The sequence below is a fragment of the Natator depressus genome, chromosome 4 (assembly GCF_965152275.1).
Source record: "Natator depressus isolate rNatDep1 chromosome 4, rNatDep2.hap1, whole genome shotgun sequence".
NCBI lineage: Eukaryota > Metazoa > Chordata > Testudines > Cheloniidae > Natator > Natator depressus.
Genome location: NC_134237.1, coordinates 86792513 through 86810917, shown reverse-complemented (window position 1 = coordinate 86810917; position 18405 = coordinate 86792513). Strand labels below are relative to the sequence as shown.

General features: G+C 39.6%; 1 protein-coding gene across 3 annotated transcripts in view; it reads right to left on the bottom strand.

Annotated features, from left to right (window-relative positions):
- The window catches only part of SGCZ (sarcoglycan zeta), an 804491-nt gene that overhangs the window by 24737 nt on the left and 761349 nt on the right, over nucleotides 1-18405 (bottom strand). For all 3 annotated transcript variants that reach the window (XM_074951351.1, XM_074951353.1, XM_074951352.1), the window contains one exon: nucleotides 12324-12396. In XM_074951351.1, the coding sequence (XP_074807452.1) occupies nucleotides 12324-12396 (73 nt within the window). The remainder of the gene's footprint in view (nucleotides 1-12323; nucleotides 12397-18405) is intronic.

The window sequence follows — 18405 nt, the reverse complement described above, 5'->3', positions numbered from 1 at the left end:
CTGGCACTGAGAAACCAGTCTGGCATATGTTCAGCATCCTAGGTTACAGTGACAATGTCATGGATTATGAAAGAGAATCATTAGGAAAACAAAAAGCAGAAAGCAAGGAAAGGGAAGAAGCAGCAAAGGATAAAGGAATAGTGAAATATGAGAACTTCAGGAGGACTGCAGACAAATTCTAATGGTACTGTGGTCGTATTCAACACTGATTTACACCCCTTATTCAATCTCATGGAATTGAGCAGGACTGCAAGTTACCACAGAGTTTGACCATCTGTCTTTTGAGAGTAATATATATCAGTTAGCAACATGATATGCCAGATCCTGACCTTGCCATATAAACTGTGGAACATCCCCCCGGCAGCAAAACTTTTGTGGTTCTCCTGAAGGTTGGATAGAGAAGGAGGAGCCAATGCATAGGGGAGTTTCTCTAGAACTGGGGTGGCAAGAGCAGAGTGAGAACCTCTTTCCTCTCTAGGAAAAGATGTCTCAGGGTTGTAAAGAGCACACCTGTGGCCCATTCTCCACTCATTCCCCTAAAAAAACCACCCCAATCTATGTCATACTCTTCCAAGAGACGGGAGACACAGCAGATGGGGCAATTAGCAAAGGGACTGGGAAGAGGCACGTGTGCCCTTTCCCATAATCCCAGAAAAACTGACAGGCTTCCAGGGAGAGTGCCACCTCACCCCAAAAAGACACAGTTGAGGGGGAGGACAGGGAAAGACAACACATGTAGCAGACCTGAGATGTGGGGGTCGGTGGGAGAGCACCCATCTCACTAAAAGCTGGCAGAGAAGCATAGCAGAGACCTCAGTGAATGAGTTATAGCACTAGTTTGCCCACTATTGCTGGGGAGCCTCATGCTACACATTCTCTACTCCTCACCCTGCATCTCTTTGATCTGCCACACAACGGGAGCAGAGAAAAGGTGAGGGCTCCACCCAGGCATCTCTGAACTATAATTCACCTACTCACACCTGGAATAGGGACAGAGGCCATTTCCCATCTCTCCAGGCAGGACAGCAAAGGGCAGCAGGGCCTTACAATTGTGCCTTGTTTCTTTTTGGTCGGGAAGGATGTTCTATATTAGCTCCACCCAAGAATTACCAGTTCTTTGGTGTGGGAATCCCTTGCATGGGTCTTTCAAACAGAAGCAGCAGCAGCCTTTCCCTTTTCTTACAGCAGAAACTTTCAACCCACCCTCCTCCCCGCCGATGTATATGTCCAGCTGGGCAGGGTGAGTTGGGGTCCCTAAACTTCCAAAAGTCACCTTATATATTGAAAAATACTTGTTTCAACTGTGACATTATTAGGTAGAAGTGCACTTTAATTCTGATAAATAGCAACACACTAAAAGAAAATGATCAGGAAGTACAAATTACATCAAAGGAGAGAGAAAAAATATATTAAAGGGGCATTAATTAACACTGACAAGCAGAGATGTTGACTCTGCACAACTCATGGCTCACCCTAGAACTTGCATTCATTCATGAGCTTGTTTCACGTAAATATTTGTTTTTTATCGTTATTATGAAAAGGTAATTTATTGCCCTACGTGCTTTGGCTGTGGGAATCAGGGTGCTTTTGTAATTAAAATGATTTATTTACTCTATTCCCATTATTTATGCTATTATTTACAATATTTATTATAGTTGAATACACCCACTTTTTAAAAAAAATATGTCAAATGTTATAGAACAAATGTACTGAAAAAAATCTTTTCTTGATTTATTTAACCTACTACATTGCCTTGAAGGTCAATTTTCCTGGACCTTGTTGGACACCAGTTTCAAATCTGTACATGAAATTTAAAATAATTATTTGTAACCACTAGAATGCAGTAACTCCAGGATCAAATCAATTGTGTTATTGGAATTAAAGGGGAAAGAAATATACATCTATATGCCAGACTCATAGAATCCTAATTCTGTTCACTGATCATCAGCTGTATTATAAAGGCTGAAATCTGTCCTCAGATGCACACGTCACTCCCTTTGACTTCAGTGGCAGCCTGACACATACATTCAAGGACAGAATCTGGCCCTAGGCGTTGTGATCTCATCAAAGGAGTGAAGTGGATTCCCTATGGAAATAGTGGGTACCCCTTCCTGAAAACCAGTAAATATGAATTTTTCACTTATACTTTCCACATTTAACTTTACAGGTCATTGACAACACATTTAAATAAAGATGAGCCCCTTGTGACTCAGTATCAGGACAGTAAGGCCGTCACTGTACCATTTGCTGTTATGTCCACCTTCACAGGGGGGAGGGATAGCTCAGTGGTTTGAGCATTGGCCTGCTAAACCCAGGGTTGTGAGTTCAATCCTTGAGGGGACCATTTAGGGCTCTGGGGCAAAAATTGGGGATTGGTCCTGTTTTGAGCAGGGGGCTGGACTAGATGACCTCCTGAGGTCCCTTCCAACCCTGATATTCTATGATTCTAAGATATCTAACCAATAGTGTCACCTTTAGAGTTCCTAAAGCTCTCATTAACCCAGAAACCAACTCACTGGACTAAGCGCTGAATACTAATTGCACTGCAAACTCCATTACTTCATTATAGTGGATCTGCATTATCGTAGTAACTGCATACTTGAATATTAATAGACCTACACAGATCTGGAGGAAAATCACTTCTTCAAAGGTCAAGCTGCAGGATCTCTTCTGAAAGTTAGAAGAGGAAGAGATAGAGATAAAATGGAATAGGAGAGGCTCTGAAAGTGCCATTATCTTTATTTATTACAAGTACTAGAGAATTAGTGAAGAGACAATAAGGAAGTCTGGAGAAGTGTTGGAGAGGGCAACAGCATTGAATATACAGCATCCATCAAGTGTAATGAAGCTTCAGGAATGACCAGGAGGTTTGAGGAAAGTTAAAAAGGCCTAGTCTGTGAATCTATAGATTATAGAGTGAGCAAGGGCATCCCCAGGATGTCTAATGATTTATGAGAATACAGGGAAACAACCCAAAAGACAAGGAAGTATAAAAACAAAACAAAAAAACCTGGAACATTGGAGGAGGATGGAAACAACCAAGAAAGTTAAGTGAATGTTAGGCATTTTAAGGGGCAGCTAAGAGTCAATGTTAGTAGAGTAAATGAGACAGCTATTAATATGGAATCTAAATTTACAACAGAAACTTATCTACATTAGGTTTATAATAATTTATGATAGATCCAGGGGTGAGAGTTGGGCAGGGGGGAAATAACAGCCTTTAAATGATTTTCGCTGCAGGTCACTTGTGCATCCTTTACCAAGAAAGCCTGGCAACTGCTTGATAGTTTTCAAAAACCTTTCTGAATGTATTGTCATCTTATTTTTCACACAAAAAAGGTTTTTTTTTGTTTTTGCTTTTTAATATCTAACATGTTAGTACTTGAAAACCTTATCATTACAACATTCTGTATTGACCACCTAATGTTTAGCAGGACTTAAATGAAACCGTGACAGTAGAACGATTCAGCATACTTGCTTGCACAAAGCTAACACATCAAAAATAATGAAAAAAAAACAGTCTTACTGGTTTACATCAGACATTAGAAAATGAAAACATTACCTTGCCAAGTGAAAATGTGAAACAGGAAAAGATCTTTTAGAAAGTATCTTGTGTGCTTTAACAGAGGGAGGCAAAGTCTGGTTGCAAGGGGTAGGGGTATTGCTCTAAGTCTTTACAGGGATAACAAAGATGAACTAGTTCAGAAAAAGCAGCAGCAAAAGCTTCTTTTTAATCTTTTGCGTGATAGCCGCCATGTTGGCTAATATACCGGGGAATGAACAGGAGATTTTCAGTACTAAAAATCATAAGCTGTTACAGCTTAAGCAAAAGCTCTCTATCTGTGGTTCTAACAGTTTCATATCCACGAGCTGAGTGGAGGATGGAAAATCTGTTTTGCAAATGATTTCAAAATTTTGAACTATAGCTTTGTTCCAACAATTTCAAAATTCACTGTAAAATAAATAAAAAAATAGAATAGTTGCAAATCAGTTGAAATACTTCATTCATTTAAAAAGTGAAACTAGGCCAAATTATGAAGGATGAATATAACAAAAAAACAACACAAGCATGTAGGGACAAAATTAGAAAGGGTAAGGCACAAAATGAGGTTAAACTATCTAGGGACTTTAATGGTAAGAAGAAAACATTTTACAAATACATTGGAAGCAAAAGGACAGGGTAGGCCTATTCAATGAGGAGGTAATGACAATAACAGAGAACGCAGCAATAGCTGCGAGTTAAATGCATTTTTTTGCTTCAGTATTCACCAGAAAGGTTAACAGTGATCAGAAGACTAACACAGCTAACACCAGTGTAAATGGGGTAGGATCTGAGGCTAAAATGGTGGGGGGGGGATTAAGAATTACTTCGTCAAGTTAGATGTATTCAAGTTGGAAGGGCCTGATGAAGTGCATCCTAGAATACTTAAGGAACTGGCTGAAGAGATATTTGAGCAATTGGCAATTATCTTTGAGAACTCTTGGAGGAAAGGAGAGATCCCAGAGGACTGGAAAAGGGCAAATATAGTACCCATCTATAAAAAGGGGAATAAGGACAACCCAGGGAATTATATACTAGTCATCTTAACTATGGTACCTGGAAAGATAATGGAACAAATCAATCAATTTTTGAGCATGTATAAAATAATAAGGTGATAAGTAACAGTCAACATGATTTGTCAAGAACAAATCATGTCAATCCAAACTAATATCCTTCTTTGACAGGGTAATAGGCCTTGTGGATAGAGGGGAAGCAGTAATGCTTTTGATAATATCTTATATGACCTTCTCATAAGCAAACCAGAGAAATATAGGCTAGACAAGTCAACCAACAAATGGTTTAACAACTGGTTAGAAAACCATACTCAGAGAATAGTTTTCAATGATTCACAGTCAAGCTGGAAGGACATATTGAGCGGAATCCCACAGGGATCTGTCTTGGGTACTGTTTCCATTCCATATCTTCATAAATGATTTGGATAATGGCAGAGAGTATACACTTATAGTGGATCGCAAACTAAATATGAGTCAACAACGTAATACTGTTGCAAAAAAAGCAAACATTGTTCTGGGATGTATGTGCTGTGAGCAACACAAAAGTAACTCTTCCACTCTACTCAACACTGATAAGGCCTCAACTGGAGCTCTTCAGGAAAGATGTGGACAAATTGGAGAACATCCAGAGGAGAGCAACAAAAATGATTAAAGGTCTAGAAAACATGACGTACGAGTAAAGATTGAAAATTTGGGTTTGTTTAGGTTGGAGAAGAGAAGGCTGAGTGGGGACGTGATAATAGCCTTGAAGTACATAAAACACTGTTGTAAAGAGGAGGAGGATAAATTGTTCTCCTTATGCAGTGAGCACAGGACAAGAAGTAATGGGCTTAAATTGCAACAAGGGAGATTTAGGTTAGATAGGAGGCAAAGCTTCCTAATTGAATGGGTACTTAAGCACTGGAACAAATTACCTAGGGAGGTTATGGAATCTCCATCACTGGAAGATTTTAAGAACAGGTGAGAAAAACACTTGTCAGGGATGGTCTAGATAATACTTAGTCCTGCCTTAGAGTAGAGGACTGGACTCAACCTACTGAGGTCCCATCCAGTTCTATTTTGATTTTGAATTTTTACTCTATATTCTATTTTAAAACAGAATATAATACAAATTACATTTTTGAAACAAAGTAATTTCAAAACAATAAATCAAAATGTTTCATTTTGAAACATTGAAATAGAACATTTTGACACTGTTGGAACATCATTTCCCAGTTTTACTCCAAAACGAAATTTCAGGGAGGTTGACACAATTTTACAAAGCGTATTGATCTTTGGAACTGCATTCTCTTATGGAAAATGGTTCTGTTGAAGTTTTTCCAACCTGCTTTATCACCAGGCGCAGAGGAGAACCTGTAACGCACACTTCCAAGTTTGTTGCACTTGCACTCAGCCAAACCTTTTTGTTTTTGAAAACAAGAGTCAGGAAAGATTTGGTAAGTCAATTTATTTTCAGTTATCTCCCTTATGACAGGTACCATCTTTAGCAGAGACCAGACATTTTTTTCTGTTCTTTGGCAGCAGGCCATGCCACCGGAGGGGAGCCAAGTGGCTCTTTCTTCCTTTTTGACAGTGAATTCTATCTTCAGAGCCACTGAAGACAGAATAAAACTAGAGATAATCATTTCCCTTTATTCTGTACTGGTTAGAATACAGCTGGAATACTCTGCATAAATATGGGCATTATGCAATAGAAATGATAGAGAAAATTGAGAGATTGCAAAGAAGAGTAACTAGAATGATAAAGTGTCTAAAACAAAATGTAACACAAAAAGAGATTAAGGAAAATAAATGTGGATTAAATAAAAAAGCCTCTTACATCAATCCAACATTAAGCCTGCACAGTTAAAATCACAAAAAGACAGGAACTGCAAACATTAAGGTTTCAGTAGCAATGCTGACTCAACTGCACCACACATCCTTGATGATGCACAACACAAGTTTTATGATGCGCACATTTAAACAGAAAAACCTGATAAAAATTACACAGGTGTAATGTGACAAGTTAGCGTTTCTGTTCAAACTCAAGCTCTGCATTTCTTGTTTTTTGGTGATTTTATCAATGAAGTTGAAATGTTGCATTTACATTTTTTAAAATGTAATATTATTGTTTTTAAAAGAAAAAGAAAAATCTTCTGTGCTTAAATGATGTTAGCCTTTAAATGATTGCAACTAGTCTGAAGTTCACACTTTTCTGTATTGTTGCTATTGGTTGGTTGGAGATAGGTTTCTGAAATGCTAGGTTGTTAGAACAGCAGCATAGTTGTTTACATTGTGATGGCTCTAACCTTACAATATAACAAGCTTTTTAAATATAAATAAAAGCTTGCATATTAGGCAAAAATTGGAAGGATGAAGATAAGATTACAGGATTTGAAAGGGGTGTTTTTGCACCCATGATTTCCTCCTGAGGTTAACATAGGTTTTTTGGAGAATTTTGCTGTTTTTGCCCCCCAATGCCAGCTTGATTCTGTGAGACGCTGAGCACTCAGGGTCTGCTCCAAAAAAATACTCAAGCATGTCCTTGACTGAAGCAAAGGAATAGTTCCAATGAAGTCAGTGGGCTTATTATAGAATTATAGGACTGGAAGGGATCTTGACAGGTCATCTAATCTAGTTCCCTGCACTCATGGCAGGACTAAGTGTTATCTAGACCATTCCTGACAGGTGTTTGTCTAACCTGCTCTTAAAAAATCTCCAATAATGAAGATTCCACAACCTCCCTAGGCAATTTATTCTAGTATTTAACCATCCTGACATTAGGTTGGCCATTTTCCTAATGTCCAACCTAAACCTCCCTTGCTGCAATTTAAGCCCACTGCTTCTTGTCCTATCCTCAGAGGTTAAGAAGAACAATTCCCTCCTACTCGTAACAATCTTTTATGTACTTGAAAACTGCTATCATGTTCCCTCTCAGTCTTCTCTTTTCCAGACTAAACAAACCCATTTTTTTCAACCTTCCCTGATAGGTCATGTTTTCTAAATCTTTAATCATTTTTGTTGCTCTTCTCTGGACTTTCTCCAATTTGTCCACTTCTTTCCTAAAATGTGGCGCCCACAACTGGACACAATACTCCAGCTGAGGCCTAATCAGCAGGGAGTAGAGGAGGAGAATTACTTCTTGTGTCTTGCTTACAACACTCCTACTAATACATCCCAGAATGATGTTTGGTTTTTTTGCAACAGTGTTACACTGTTGACTCATATTTAGCTTGTGATCCACTATGACCCCCAGACCCCTTTCCACAGTATTCCTTTCTAGGCAGTCATTTCCCATTTTGTATGTATTCAACTGATTGTTCCTTCCTAAATGGAGTATTTTGCATTTGTCCTTATTGAATGTCATCCTATTTACTTCAGACCACTTCTCCAGTCCTGATCATTTTGAATTTTAATTCTATCCGCCAAAGCACTTGCAACCCCTCCCAACTTTTTATTGTCCGCAAACTTTATAAGTGTACTCTCTATGCCATTATCTAAATAATTGATAAAGATATTGAACAGAAATGTATCCAGAACTGATCCCTGCAGGACCCCACTCATTATGCCCTTCTAGCATGATTGTGAACTGCTGATAACTACTCTTTGGAACGGTTTTCCAACCAGTTTTGCACCCATCTTATAGGAGCTCCATCTAGGTTGCATTTCCCTAGTTTGTTTATGAGAAGGTCATGAGAGACAGTATCAAAAGCTTTACTAAAGTCAAGATATACCACGTTTACTGCTTTCCCCCCATCCACAAGGCTTGTTACCCTGTCAGAGAAAGCTATCAGGTGGATTTGACGTGATTTGTTTTTGACAAATCCATGCTGACTGTTACTTATCACCTTATTATCCTCTTGATGTTTGCAGAAAGGAGTTGGGCCATATTTTTCAAAGAATAGTCATCTCTGGGCTTACACGATGGGTCCTAAACATCAATCCAAGAGGTGAATGTTTTTGAAAAAATGTAAGCATATAAAAACAGGGACATATAATGGAAGCTCTTTGTCAATTTAAAAAAAGGTCAGAAGTTACAGGAGCTTGTCATACTAACGAGGGAAAATGGAGCATACAGGGGGACATGGTCATGGTGCACACATACATACACACACGCACACCCCCGTCTGTAAGTATAAATATAAGGAAGAAGTTATTCTCACCAATTAGAGATACGATTAGAAAAACAGATTTGTATCAACACAGGAACATATCAGTTTAAATACTGATTATCTGAAGGTGAGATCAACTTGGGAAGGAAACCAATTTGTGAAAAAAAGTCAGAGAACGAGAAAGTCACTAAAATCCATCTGGTCATAGCTTGAGAGACTGGCAATAGTTTATAGCCATTAACGTTCTACAAAAAATAATTTTAAAAAAGCAGGGGCTTGGACTGTCTCAGGCTATAGCATCTTCTCTCTTGTGTTGAAGATTGGTTTGTTAGCTTTTCCTGGATGAAAAGAATGAACAAAAGATGCATGAACAGAAGATCACGCCTCTCCTGCCAACTTCAAATAGCTTCTCAGCCTAGCTTCTCTCAACCTTCATCATTTCAATGACAAAACTGTGTGACCCCTTCTCTGGCCTCAAGCTTTTACAAAATGGACACACTGCTATGTTAGCATGCTACCTACTACAACCTTTTAGAAAAAGGTTCTTAGAGATGTCCTGTGATTGTAGCTTTGTGGAAAATATAAAACCATTCTGTGGGATTTGTGTATCTTCGATACTGATCAGAGTCAAAATGAAATCTTATGGGCTTTGTCTGTTTCTTGCTGCTTGATCAATTTCCATCTCATTATGCCCAGCACTAGCTTTCAGGATTAGCTAATAGTCAATGGTATACTAGCCTTGACATAGAAGAAAAAAAAGCTATTAAATTTGATCTTCTAGTTCTCCCCAGAGGTAGGAAACAACAACAAAGTAATTTACCCCCTTATTAAGAAGGTGATTCAGGGCATAGCTATCAGCATATAACCATTGGCTGCCTCTTTTGTGCATAGATATTACCCATTAGTGCACCATGTTTTAATGCATTACCATCATTAAAGCCAATACTTTGGGGCTATAATCTTGGTAGTTTAGTTCCTTCACAGCATTCTAGTGAGAAAAGGTATCAATGGAAATCTGGAGATTTAATTATTAAAATGTAATTCATTTTGCTCATTCTAAAGCACAATTCTTTTATTCTGCATGTTTTAGTTAATGAAAGTCAGATTCAATTATATTTTAGGCAATGGACTTGATCTAAAGGGGTTTATCAGCTTTCACAAAGGATTGTAGGAAAACATTTTGCTAGCAAAAGCTGGCTGGTTAGATTTGGAAAAAAATGTAAGGAAAAATCAACACAGAAGAAGGGACAAATATGCAGTTGTTTTAAAGCTGCATTTTGTATGATTTTTAAAAGGAGCATTTTAATAGCAAATATTAGAGATGGGCCAAAGTCTGAACACCCTTACATTTTGGTGGGGATGACACTGTTCAGAGTATGAACCAAGCTTCAGAGCTGAATTCTGCAACCAGTCCTTTTGTCTGTAATGAGCTGAGCCAAAATGTCAGATTTGAAAAAAAAACTACCTTAATTTAGTGGGTGTCAAAATCTGGGTTCACATCCAATTTTGTAGTTCAATCTCATCTCTAGTAAACATGGTCAGAATTTTACCTTCTAGTTTCAGTGGTGGATTCTGCTGCATATACAAGGTCATTATTTAATAAATTGTCCAGTATCTTCTGTGCTAGACTAACTTATATTGTCTTATATATGACTTATATTGTCATCTTTCATAAAATCCTAATTGCAGAGGTTGATAACTTGACTTTGTTTAGATGACTTCAGAGGTTTCAAATGCAATAACCCTGAACCCTAATGAATACATAGCAGTGAACATTTAGGGGTAGCTAGCAGAGCATAATATATATTCAATAAATGAAGAATAAAATAATTTAATCATAAGTTAATGCTGTTGACTGGAATTGTTATGTGCATAGTAGGAGTTATTTCAGTTTCATAAATGTCTTATTTGATGATGATTGGTGCTGAATCGTCCTTCTTTGAGTTGTCTCTAAATCAATCTGATGTCAGAAGAAGAGGGGAAGGCGAGCTGAAGAATGTTGAGAAATTCCCATTAATTGCAGCACGTGTGATAACAAATGATTTGAGGGAATGGTTGGTTTGGCAGATAGTCAGTGGGAAGGAGAAGCACAGACAAGATAAATGCCAAAAGAGAACTAGGGTTGATAGTAGACTGAAATTTAGATGCAAGTTTGCAATGGCTTGTGATGGCAAATAAAGGATAATGCAATTTGCATACACAGAGGCAACAGGGAGATACAGCCCTACTCAAATGAACCCTTAAGATCACATCCAGGATACTGCATGTTGGCAAAGTACGTCTGCTTCTATCCTCCATAGTCTTTAGGGTGGCAAAAGTACCACTTCTCCCTCACCCGAGACTGTTGCTGCTGGTTATGCCTTTTTGAAACAACAGCAACTTCTTGTGTTTTCTCTTCTGTCTCTGCTGCCCTCCTCGCTGTTAGTAATCCTGCCACTGGTTACTGTAGACAACAACTACTTTTAACAACAGACAACAGCCTTTGGCAGAGGGCAGGGATGGGGGGGAAGAGTGTTGCACTCTCTGGAGGCCCCCCCCCCCCCCAAAAGCCTTGCATTACGTTTAAAATGTTCTGTTTAAATGCTCAGTTTTGGTCAGACACTTCCATTTTCTGAGAGAAAGGGGGAAAAAAAAATAAAGGCCCCAATCCTGCATGCTGTACGGCTATGCAAAGCCACACTGAAGTCAATATTAGGTTGATGTTTTTTTTAAATGCATGGAGGGGGCTTCATCTAACCTCCTTCTGGAAGCCAGTGAACAGCTGGCACTGTAAATGTTGCTAGGCAGGATAGCAAGAAGGGTTTATAATGTGCAGAAACCATGGAAGAGTTGCAGTCAACTTTGATGTAAGTAAAGCGAGGAAAGATCACAAACAATCCTTAGATTCTAGTATGATTGTTTGTTTCACAATTAAATTTCATCTCTCCATCATTTAGTGTAAATTATTAATACCTACCACTGAAATCACATATAAACTTTATGAAAAGGCCTACATTGGCAAGTCATTCTAAATAATCTTTTTCTTGGTCTTTTAGACTCTAGTAAACTTTGGATTTTGTCCTTTTACAATTTACTTATGCATACACATCCATATACACATGCAACCATCTCAGAATGACTTTGAATACATTTTGAGAGGTAGACTGGCTTACTTAAAAATGAATTCCTGAAGAAAGCAAAAACACCTTTAAAAACCCCATAGAAGTATTGTTTGAAGGACAAGCCTGAGGCTGTTTACTTTCTGTTGACATTTTGGCTTTTATCTCCTGCAATAGCTCAAACAAACAAGATCTGGGCTTCATGCTGCTAGACAGCACTGTATTAAACGGGACTTTTTTTTTTTTTAAAGGCTGTTCCAAAAGGTATAGTGTGTGTACGAACCCCAAACTCTATGATTTAGATTAGTTTGGCACTGGAGAAAGTTACATTATAAAAAGTAAAGGGGTGTGCATATCATTTGTGATACAGGATATTTTTCTCTCTGACTGTGATACCTTCTGTTGTAGGTGAAGTCTGTGGCTGTTTTAGATATACCAGGAACAGGCCAATAGAATATATATATATAAATTAATGGCCTAAATGATATAGATTACTTTATAAATAAAAATAAAAATCAAGATTTCTTAATTGGTGTTGGGAAAAAATAAATTTTAAATAACTCTTTTAACGAACACCTACTTGAGGTCTTGGGAAGGTTCTGCTCTGATATGGGGTGTCTCCACAGAGTGCCCAAACACTGCCCCTTCTGTGCCTAAAATAAACACACAAATAAAATACAGTACAATTATACTGGAAAACAAAAACACATTCAATTCTATAACCATCAATCGACATACTAGGACAAAATACTTGGTTGATTCATTATCAATTAGGTTTCTTCAGATTCAACATTTATTTTTTGCATTAAAGAAAATGTTATTGCTTAAGTCAAAATCTGTATTGAGAGTATTAGAAACTGCAGTCATCTATGTATCCATAGAACAAAGTTAACTTAAATAATAGAAGTCCAAACTTTCCAGCATTGGTGTGCCCTTCAGTGTACCCATCTCAACACTTTTAGAGAAATCACGTTAGAGGTCAAAATTTTTAAAAAGATAAAGAACATAAGTATGAACAACAAAAATGTATGGTCAAACTTTCAGAAGTGTCCAGTAATTTTGTGTGCCTCAGTTTGTGTGTGTCTAGCTTGAGATATCATGTAACTGGTCTTCAAAGGTTTTGAAAATGCATAGCTCTCTTATTCTTCTGAAGATACCAACTATTTTGAATCTCTCTACCCTTTTCATGTCTTACATTCCCTTGCCAGGAGACACTGGCTCACTAATTTACTGATGACAACATTTCTGAAATGACCACTAATTCTGAAAGCCTCATTTTTGAGTGCCTAATAGGAGACACCCTGACGTGTGTTGCTGAACACCCAAAACAGAGGCATACAGAATAAGTGAATATTTCTGAATACTCAATTTATATAAGCATCTATAATTTCAGATGCTCACACAAAGCTTAACGAATAAGGCTATTTTACCATTTTCAGTCAAAACTGGGTTTTTATGAAAAACAGGGTTCGATTAAATGAAATTTTTCACAAAAAGAATCTAGTTTCATGGAATCATTTTGACTTTTCATTGAAAAACTGAGAAACAAAAAACTTTTGGTTTTCAACCAAAAATTTTATTTTTCAACAAAAAGCTGAAAGTTTCTGACAGCATCTCCCTCTCCCCATTTTTTGACTAATTCTTTTAACTAACAAGCTTAAATAATACACTGATCTGTTCCCAAATAGGTTCATCTTTCCTGTACTTAATCTACTGTCTTCTTCTATCAGTCTAGATTGTGGATATGAACTATACACAGGCAGCCTGACCCACACTTTGGCAGTGGGTTCTTTATTTGGAGTGCCCTTCACATTTAAGTCACTCAGCTTGATCTCTGAAGAACAGACCTATGCAAGACTAGGCTGGCTGTTTCTTGCGCACATGCTCAGGTCTAACCGATTGCCATATGTGTCAATGCAGAAGCCTCAAGTACTGGTGAACCTTGGTCCTTCCTATTCTGTGACTGTGGCACATCATAGTGTAGTTTCCTATGGGTCTCATTTACTTTGGTCTCATTTCCATTGCCGGGTTTAGTGTGTGGGCGCTTGGCGGTGTTGGTGGCCTCTGATATGCAGAAAGTCAGATTAGACGACCCAGCGGTCCCTTCTGGCGTTACACTGTATGACTCTGCTCACATGACCGGGAAAACCGAGAAGTCTGCTGCTTGCCAGGAGCTAGGATTCACGATGTGACGGAGAGACTGCCGAGTCTCATCAAGCCCTCGGATTGCTACCACTTCCTGCTTCTCTACGTGGGCACCAATGATACTGCCAAGAATGACCTTGAGCGGATCACTGCAGACTACGTGGCTCTGGGAAGAAGGATAAAGGAGTTTGAGGCACAAGTGGTATTTTTGTCCATCCTCCCCGTAGAAGGAAAAGGCCTGGGTAGAGACCGTCGAATCGTGGAAGTCAACAAATGGCTACGCAGGCGGTGTCGGAGAGAAGGCTTTGGATTCGTTGACCATGGGATGTTGTTCCAAGAAGGAGGAGTGCTAGGCAGAGACGGGCTCCACCTAACGAAGAGAGGGAAGAGCATCTTTGGAAGCAGGCTGGCTAACCTAGTGAGGAGGACTTTAAACTAGGTTCACCGGGGGAAGGAGACCAAAGCCCTCAGGTAAGTGGGGATGTGGGATACCGGGAGGAAGCATGAGCAGGAGAACGCGAAAGGGGAGAGCTCCTGCCTCATACTAAGAAAGCAGGACAAACAGCAAGTTATCTCAAGTGCCTATACACAAATGCAAGAAGCCTGGGAAACAAGCAGGGAGAACTGGAAGTCCTGGCACAGTCAAGGAATTATGATGTGATTGGAATAACAGAGACTTGGTGGGATAACTCACATGACTGGAGTACTGTCATGAATGGATATAAACTGTTCAGGAAGGACAGGCAGGGCAGAAAAGGTGGGGGAGTTGCACTGTATGTAAGAGAGCAATATGACTGCTCAGAGCTCCGGTATGAAACTGCAGAAAAACCTGAGTGTCTCTGGATTAAGTTTAGAAGTGTGAGCAACAAGGGTGATGTCGTGGTGGGAGTCTGCTATAGACCACCGGATCGGGGGGGATGAGGTGGACGAGGCTTTCTTCCGGCAACTAATGGGAGTTACTAGATCGCAGGCCCTGGTTCTCATGGGAGACTTCAATCACCCTGATATCTGCTGGGAGAGCAATACAGCGGTGCACAGACAATCCAAGAAGTTTTTGGAAAGTGTAGGGGACAATTTCCTGGTGCAAGTGCTGGAGGAACCAATTAGGGGCAGAGCTCTTCTTGACCTGCTGCTCACAAACTGGGAAGAATTAGTAGGGGAAGTAAAAGTGGAGGGGAACCTGGGAGGCAGTGACCATGAGATGGTCAAGTTCAGGATCCTGACATAGGGAAGAAAGGAGAGCAGCAGAATACGGACCCTGGACTTCAGAAAAGCAGATTTTGACAACGTCAGGGAACTGATGGGCAGGATCCCCTGGGAGAATAACATGAGGGGGAAAGGAGTCCAGGAGAGCTGGCTGTATTTTAAAGAATCCTTATTGAGGTTACAGGGACAAACCATCCCGATGTGTAGAAAGAATAGTAAATATGGCAGGCGACCAGCTTGGCTTAACAGTGAAATCCTTGCTGATCTTGAACACAAAAAAGAAGCTTACAAGAAGTGGAAGATTGGACAAATGACCAGGGAAGAGTATAAAAATATTGCTCGGGCATGCAGGAGTGAAATCAGGAAGGCCAAATCACACCTGGAGTTGCAGCTAGCAAGAGATGTTAAGAGTAACAAGAAGGGTTTCTTCAGGTATGTTAGCAACAAGAAGAGTCAAGGAAAGTGTGGGCCGCTTACTGAATGAGGGAGGCAACCTAGTGACAGAGGATGTGGAAAAAGCTAATGTACTCAATGCTTTTTTTGCCTCTGTCTTCACGAACAAGGTCACCTCCCAGACTACTGCACTGGGCAGCACAGTATGGGGAGGAGGTGACCAGCCCTCTGTGAAGAAAGAAGTGGTTCGGGACTATTCAGAAAAGCTGGATGAGCACAAGTCCATGGGGCCGGATGCACTGCATCCAAGAGTGCCAAAGGAGTAGGCGGATGTGATTGCAGAGCCATTGGCCATTATCTTTGAAAACTCATGGCGATCGGGGGAAGCCCGGACGACTGGAAAAAGGCAAATGCAGTGCCCAGCTTTAAAAAAAGGGAAGGAGGAGGATCCTGGGAACTACAGACCAGTCAGCCTCACCTCAGTCCCTGGAAAAATCATGGAGCAGGTCCTCAAGGAATCAATTCTGAAGCACTCAGAGGAGAGGAAAGTGATTAGGAACAGTCAGCATGGATTCACCAAGGGGAAGTCATGCCTGACTAATCTAATTGCCTTCTATGATGAGATAACTGGCTCTGTGGATGAGGGGAAAGCAATGGACGTGTTGTTCCTTGACTTTAGCAAAGCTTTTGACACGGTCTCCCACAGTATTCTTGCCAGTAAGTTAAAGAAGTATGGGATGGATGAATGGACGATAAGGTGGATAGAAAGCTGCTAGATTGTTGGGCTCAACAGGTACTGATCAATGGCTCCATGTCTAGTTGGCAGCCAGTATCAAGTGGAGTGCCCCAAGGGTCGGTCCTCGGGCCGGTTTTGTTCAATATCTTCATTAATGATCTGGAGGATGGTGTGGATTGCACCCTCAGCAAGTTTGCAGATGACACTAAACTGGGAGGAGAGGTAGATACGCTGGAGGGTAGGGATAGGATACAGAGGGACCTAGACAAATTAGAGGATTGGGCCAAAAGAAATCTGATGAGGTTCAACCAGGCCAAGTGCAGAGTCCTGCACTTAGGACAGAAGAATCCCATGCACCGCTACAGACTAGGGACCGAATGGCTAGGCAGCAATTCTGCAGAAAAGGACCTAGGGCTCACAGTGGATGAGAAGCTGGATATGAGTCAACTGTGTGCCATTGTTGCCAAGAAGGCCAATGGCATTTTGGGCTGTATAAGTAGGGGCACTGCCAGCAGATGGAGGGACGTGATCATTCCCCTCTATTCGACATTGGTCAGGCCTCATCTGGAGTACTGTGTCCAGTTTTGGGCCCCACACTACAAGAAGGACGTGGAAAAATTGGAAAACGTCCAGCGGAGGGAAACAAAAATTATTAGGGGACTGGAACACATGACATATGAGAAGAGGCTGAGGGAACTGGGATTGTTTAGTCTGCGGAAGAGAAGAATGAGGGGGGATTTGATAGCTGCTTTCAACTATCTGAAAGGGGGTTCCAAAGAGGATGGATGTAGACTGTTCTCAGTGGTAGCAGATGACCGAACACGGAATAATGGTCTCAAGTTGCAGTGGGGAAGGTTTAGATTGGATATTAGGAAAAACTTTTTCACTCGGAGGTTGGTGAAACACTGGAATGTGTTACCTAGGGAGGTGGTGGAATCTCCTTCCTTAGAAGTTTTTAAGGTCAGGCTTGACAAAGCCTTGGCTGGGATGATTTAATTGGGGATCGGTCCTGCTTTGAGCAGGGGATTGGACTAGATGACCTCCTGAGGTCCCTTCCAACCCTGATATTCTATGATTCTGACTCTAGGAGTGTAATGTTCCTCTCCAATTAAGAGGTGATCAAGGATGGAGAAACAGGCAGACTGATTGGCTGGCTCTAGAAAAGAACCTGCTGTTGAAGGCAAGATATGGTGGTTGTTCAATCATCTAAAAGGATCAGATGCTTACACAAAAGGTTCGCTTTGAGATTTGAGGGAATGTTCAGTGAAATTCTTATTTTATCCAAATTAGTTTTCCCATCTCAGATAACAAATAATTTCAAAACAAAGATGCAAAATTTGACAATATTTTTTCCACTTTAAGCCTTTCTTTAAAATATACTGAAGAAATTTGGCAACATTTAATAAACATCCCATTAAAGCAAAAAAGGCTGTTTGCAAAGTGGGAATAATCAGGAATGTAATAAGAAGGCTAAGAGGACAGATACTGACTCTCAGACAAAAGTTCCATAAAACTGGTATTATTCATTACTCTGAGACATAAGGATAAAACACATATATCAGCCATTTAAATGTCTAACTATGTATTTCAGTATATAGCAATACCAAACCTATATTGTTAGTCATTCAGAAGATTAGGGCTTTTTTGAGAATATATTGGTATCTATTTTTTGTTTATTGCCTTTGTATTAGAGCCATATTTTAATTTTGTTACCCATTCTCTCTACAAATTTTTTATCATTGTTACTAAATCAACAACCATGTGCCTGTAAGCTCTTTCTCTCTCCTTTTTAAGATGGAATAGTGGACTCTGTGTAATAAAAACAGATTCAATGCTATGCCATAAAGAAGTCCTCACTAGACCACTGACAATAAAAGGGAAAAGAACTAAATGAAATGAATATATTTCCACTCACTCTATATTACTAGAAATAGGACTGAGGAGAATGTCAAGTATCCAAATGCCTGATTGTTAAATCTTCTAGGATTAAATATTGTATTTCAAATTGTTTCTGATATTTCTTTATTTTTGAGCACTACTCTTTTGTATTTCTAAACATAGCTTTTTACAAATCTTATTAAATAATTGTAGAAATACAGTGAACAGTACAGATACATCACTCTAGATGTAACAATATTTTAAACACTTTGCTGAACTAAACTATGATGATAAGATTAAGAAA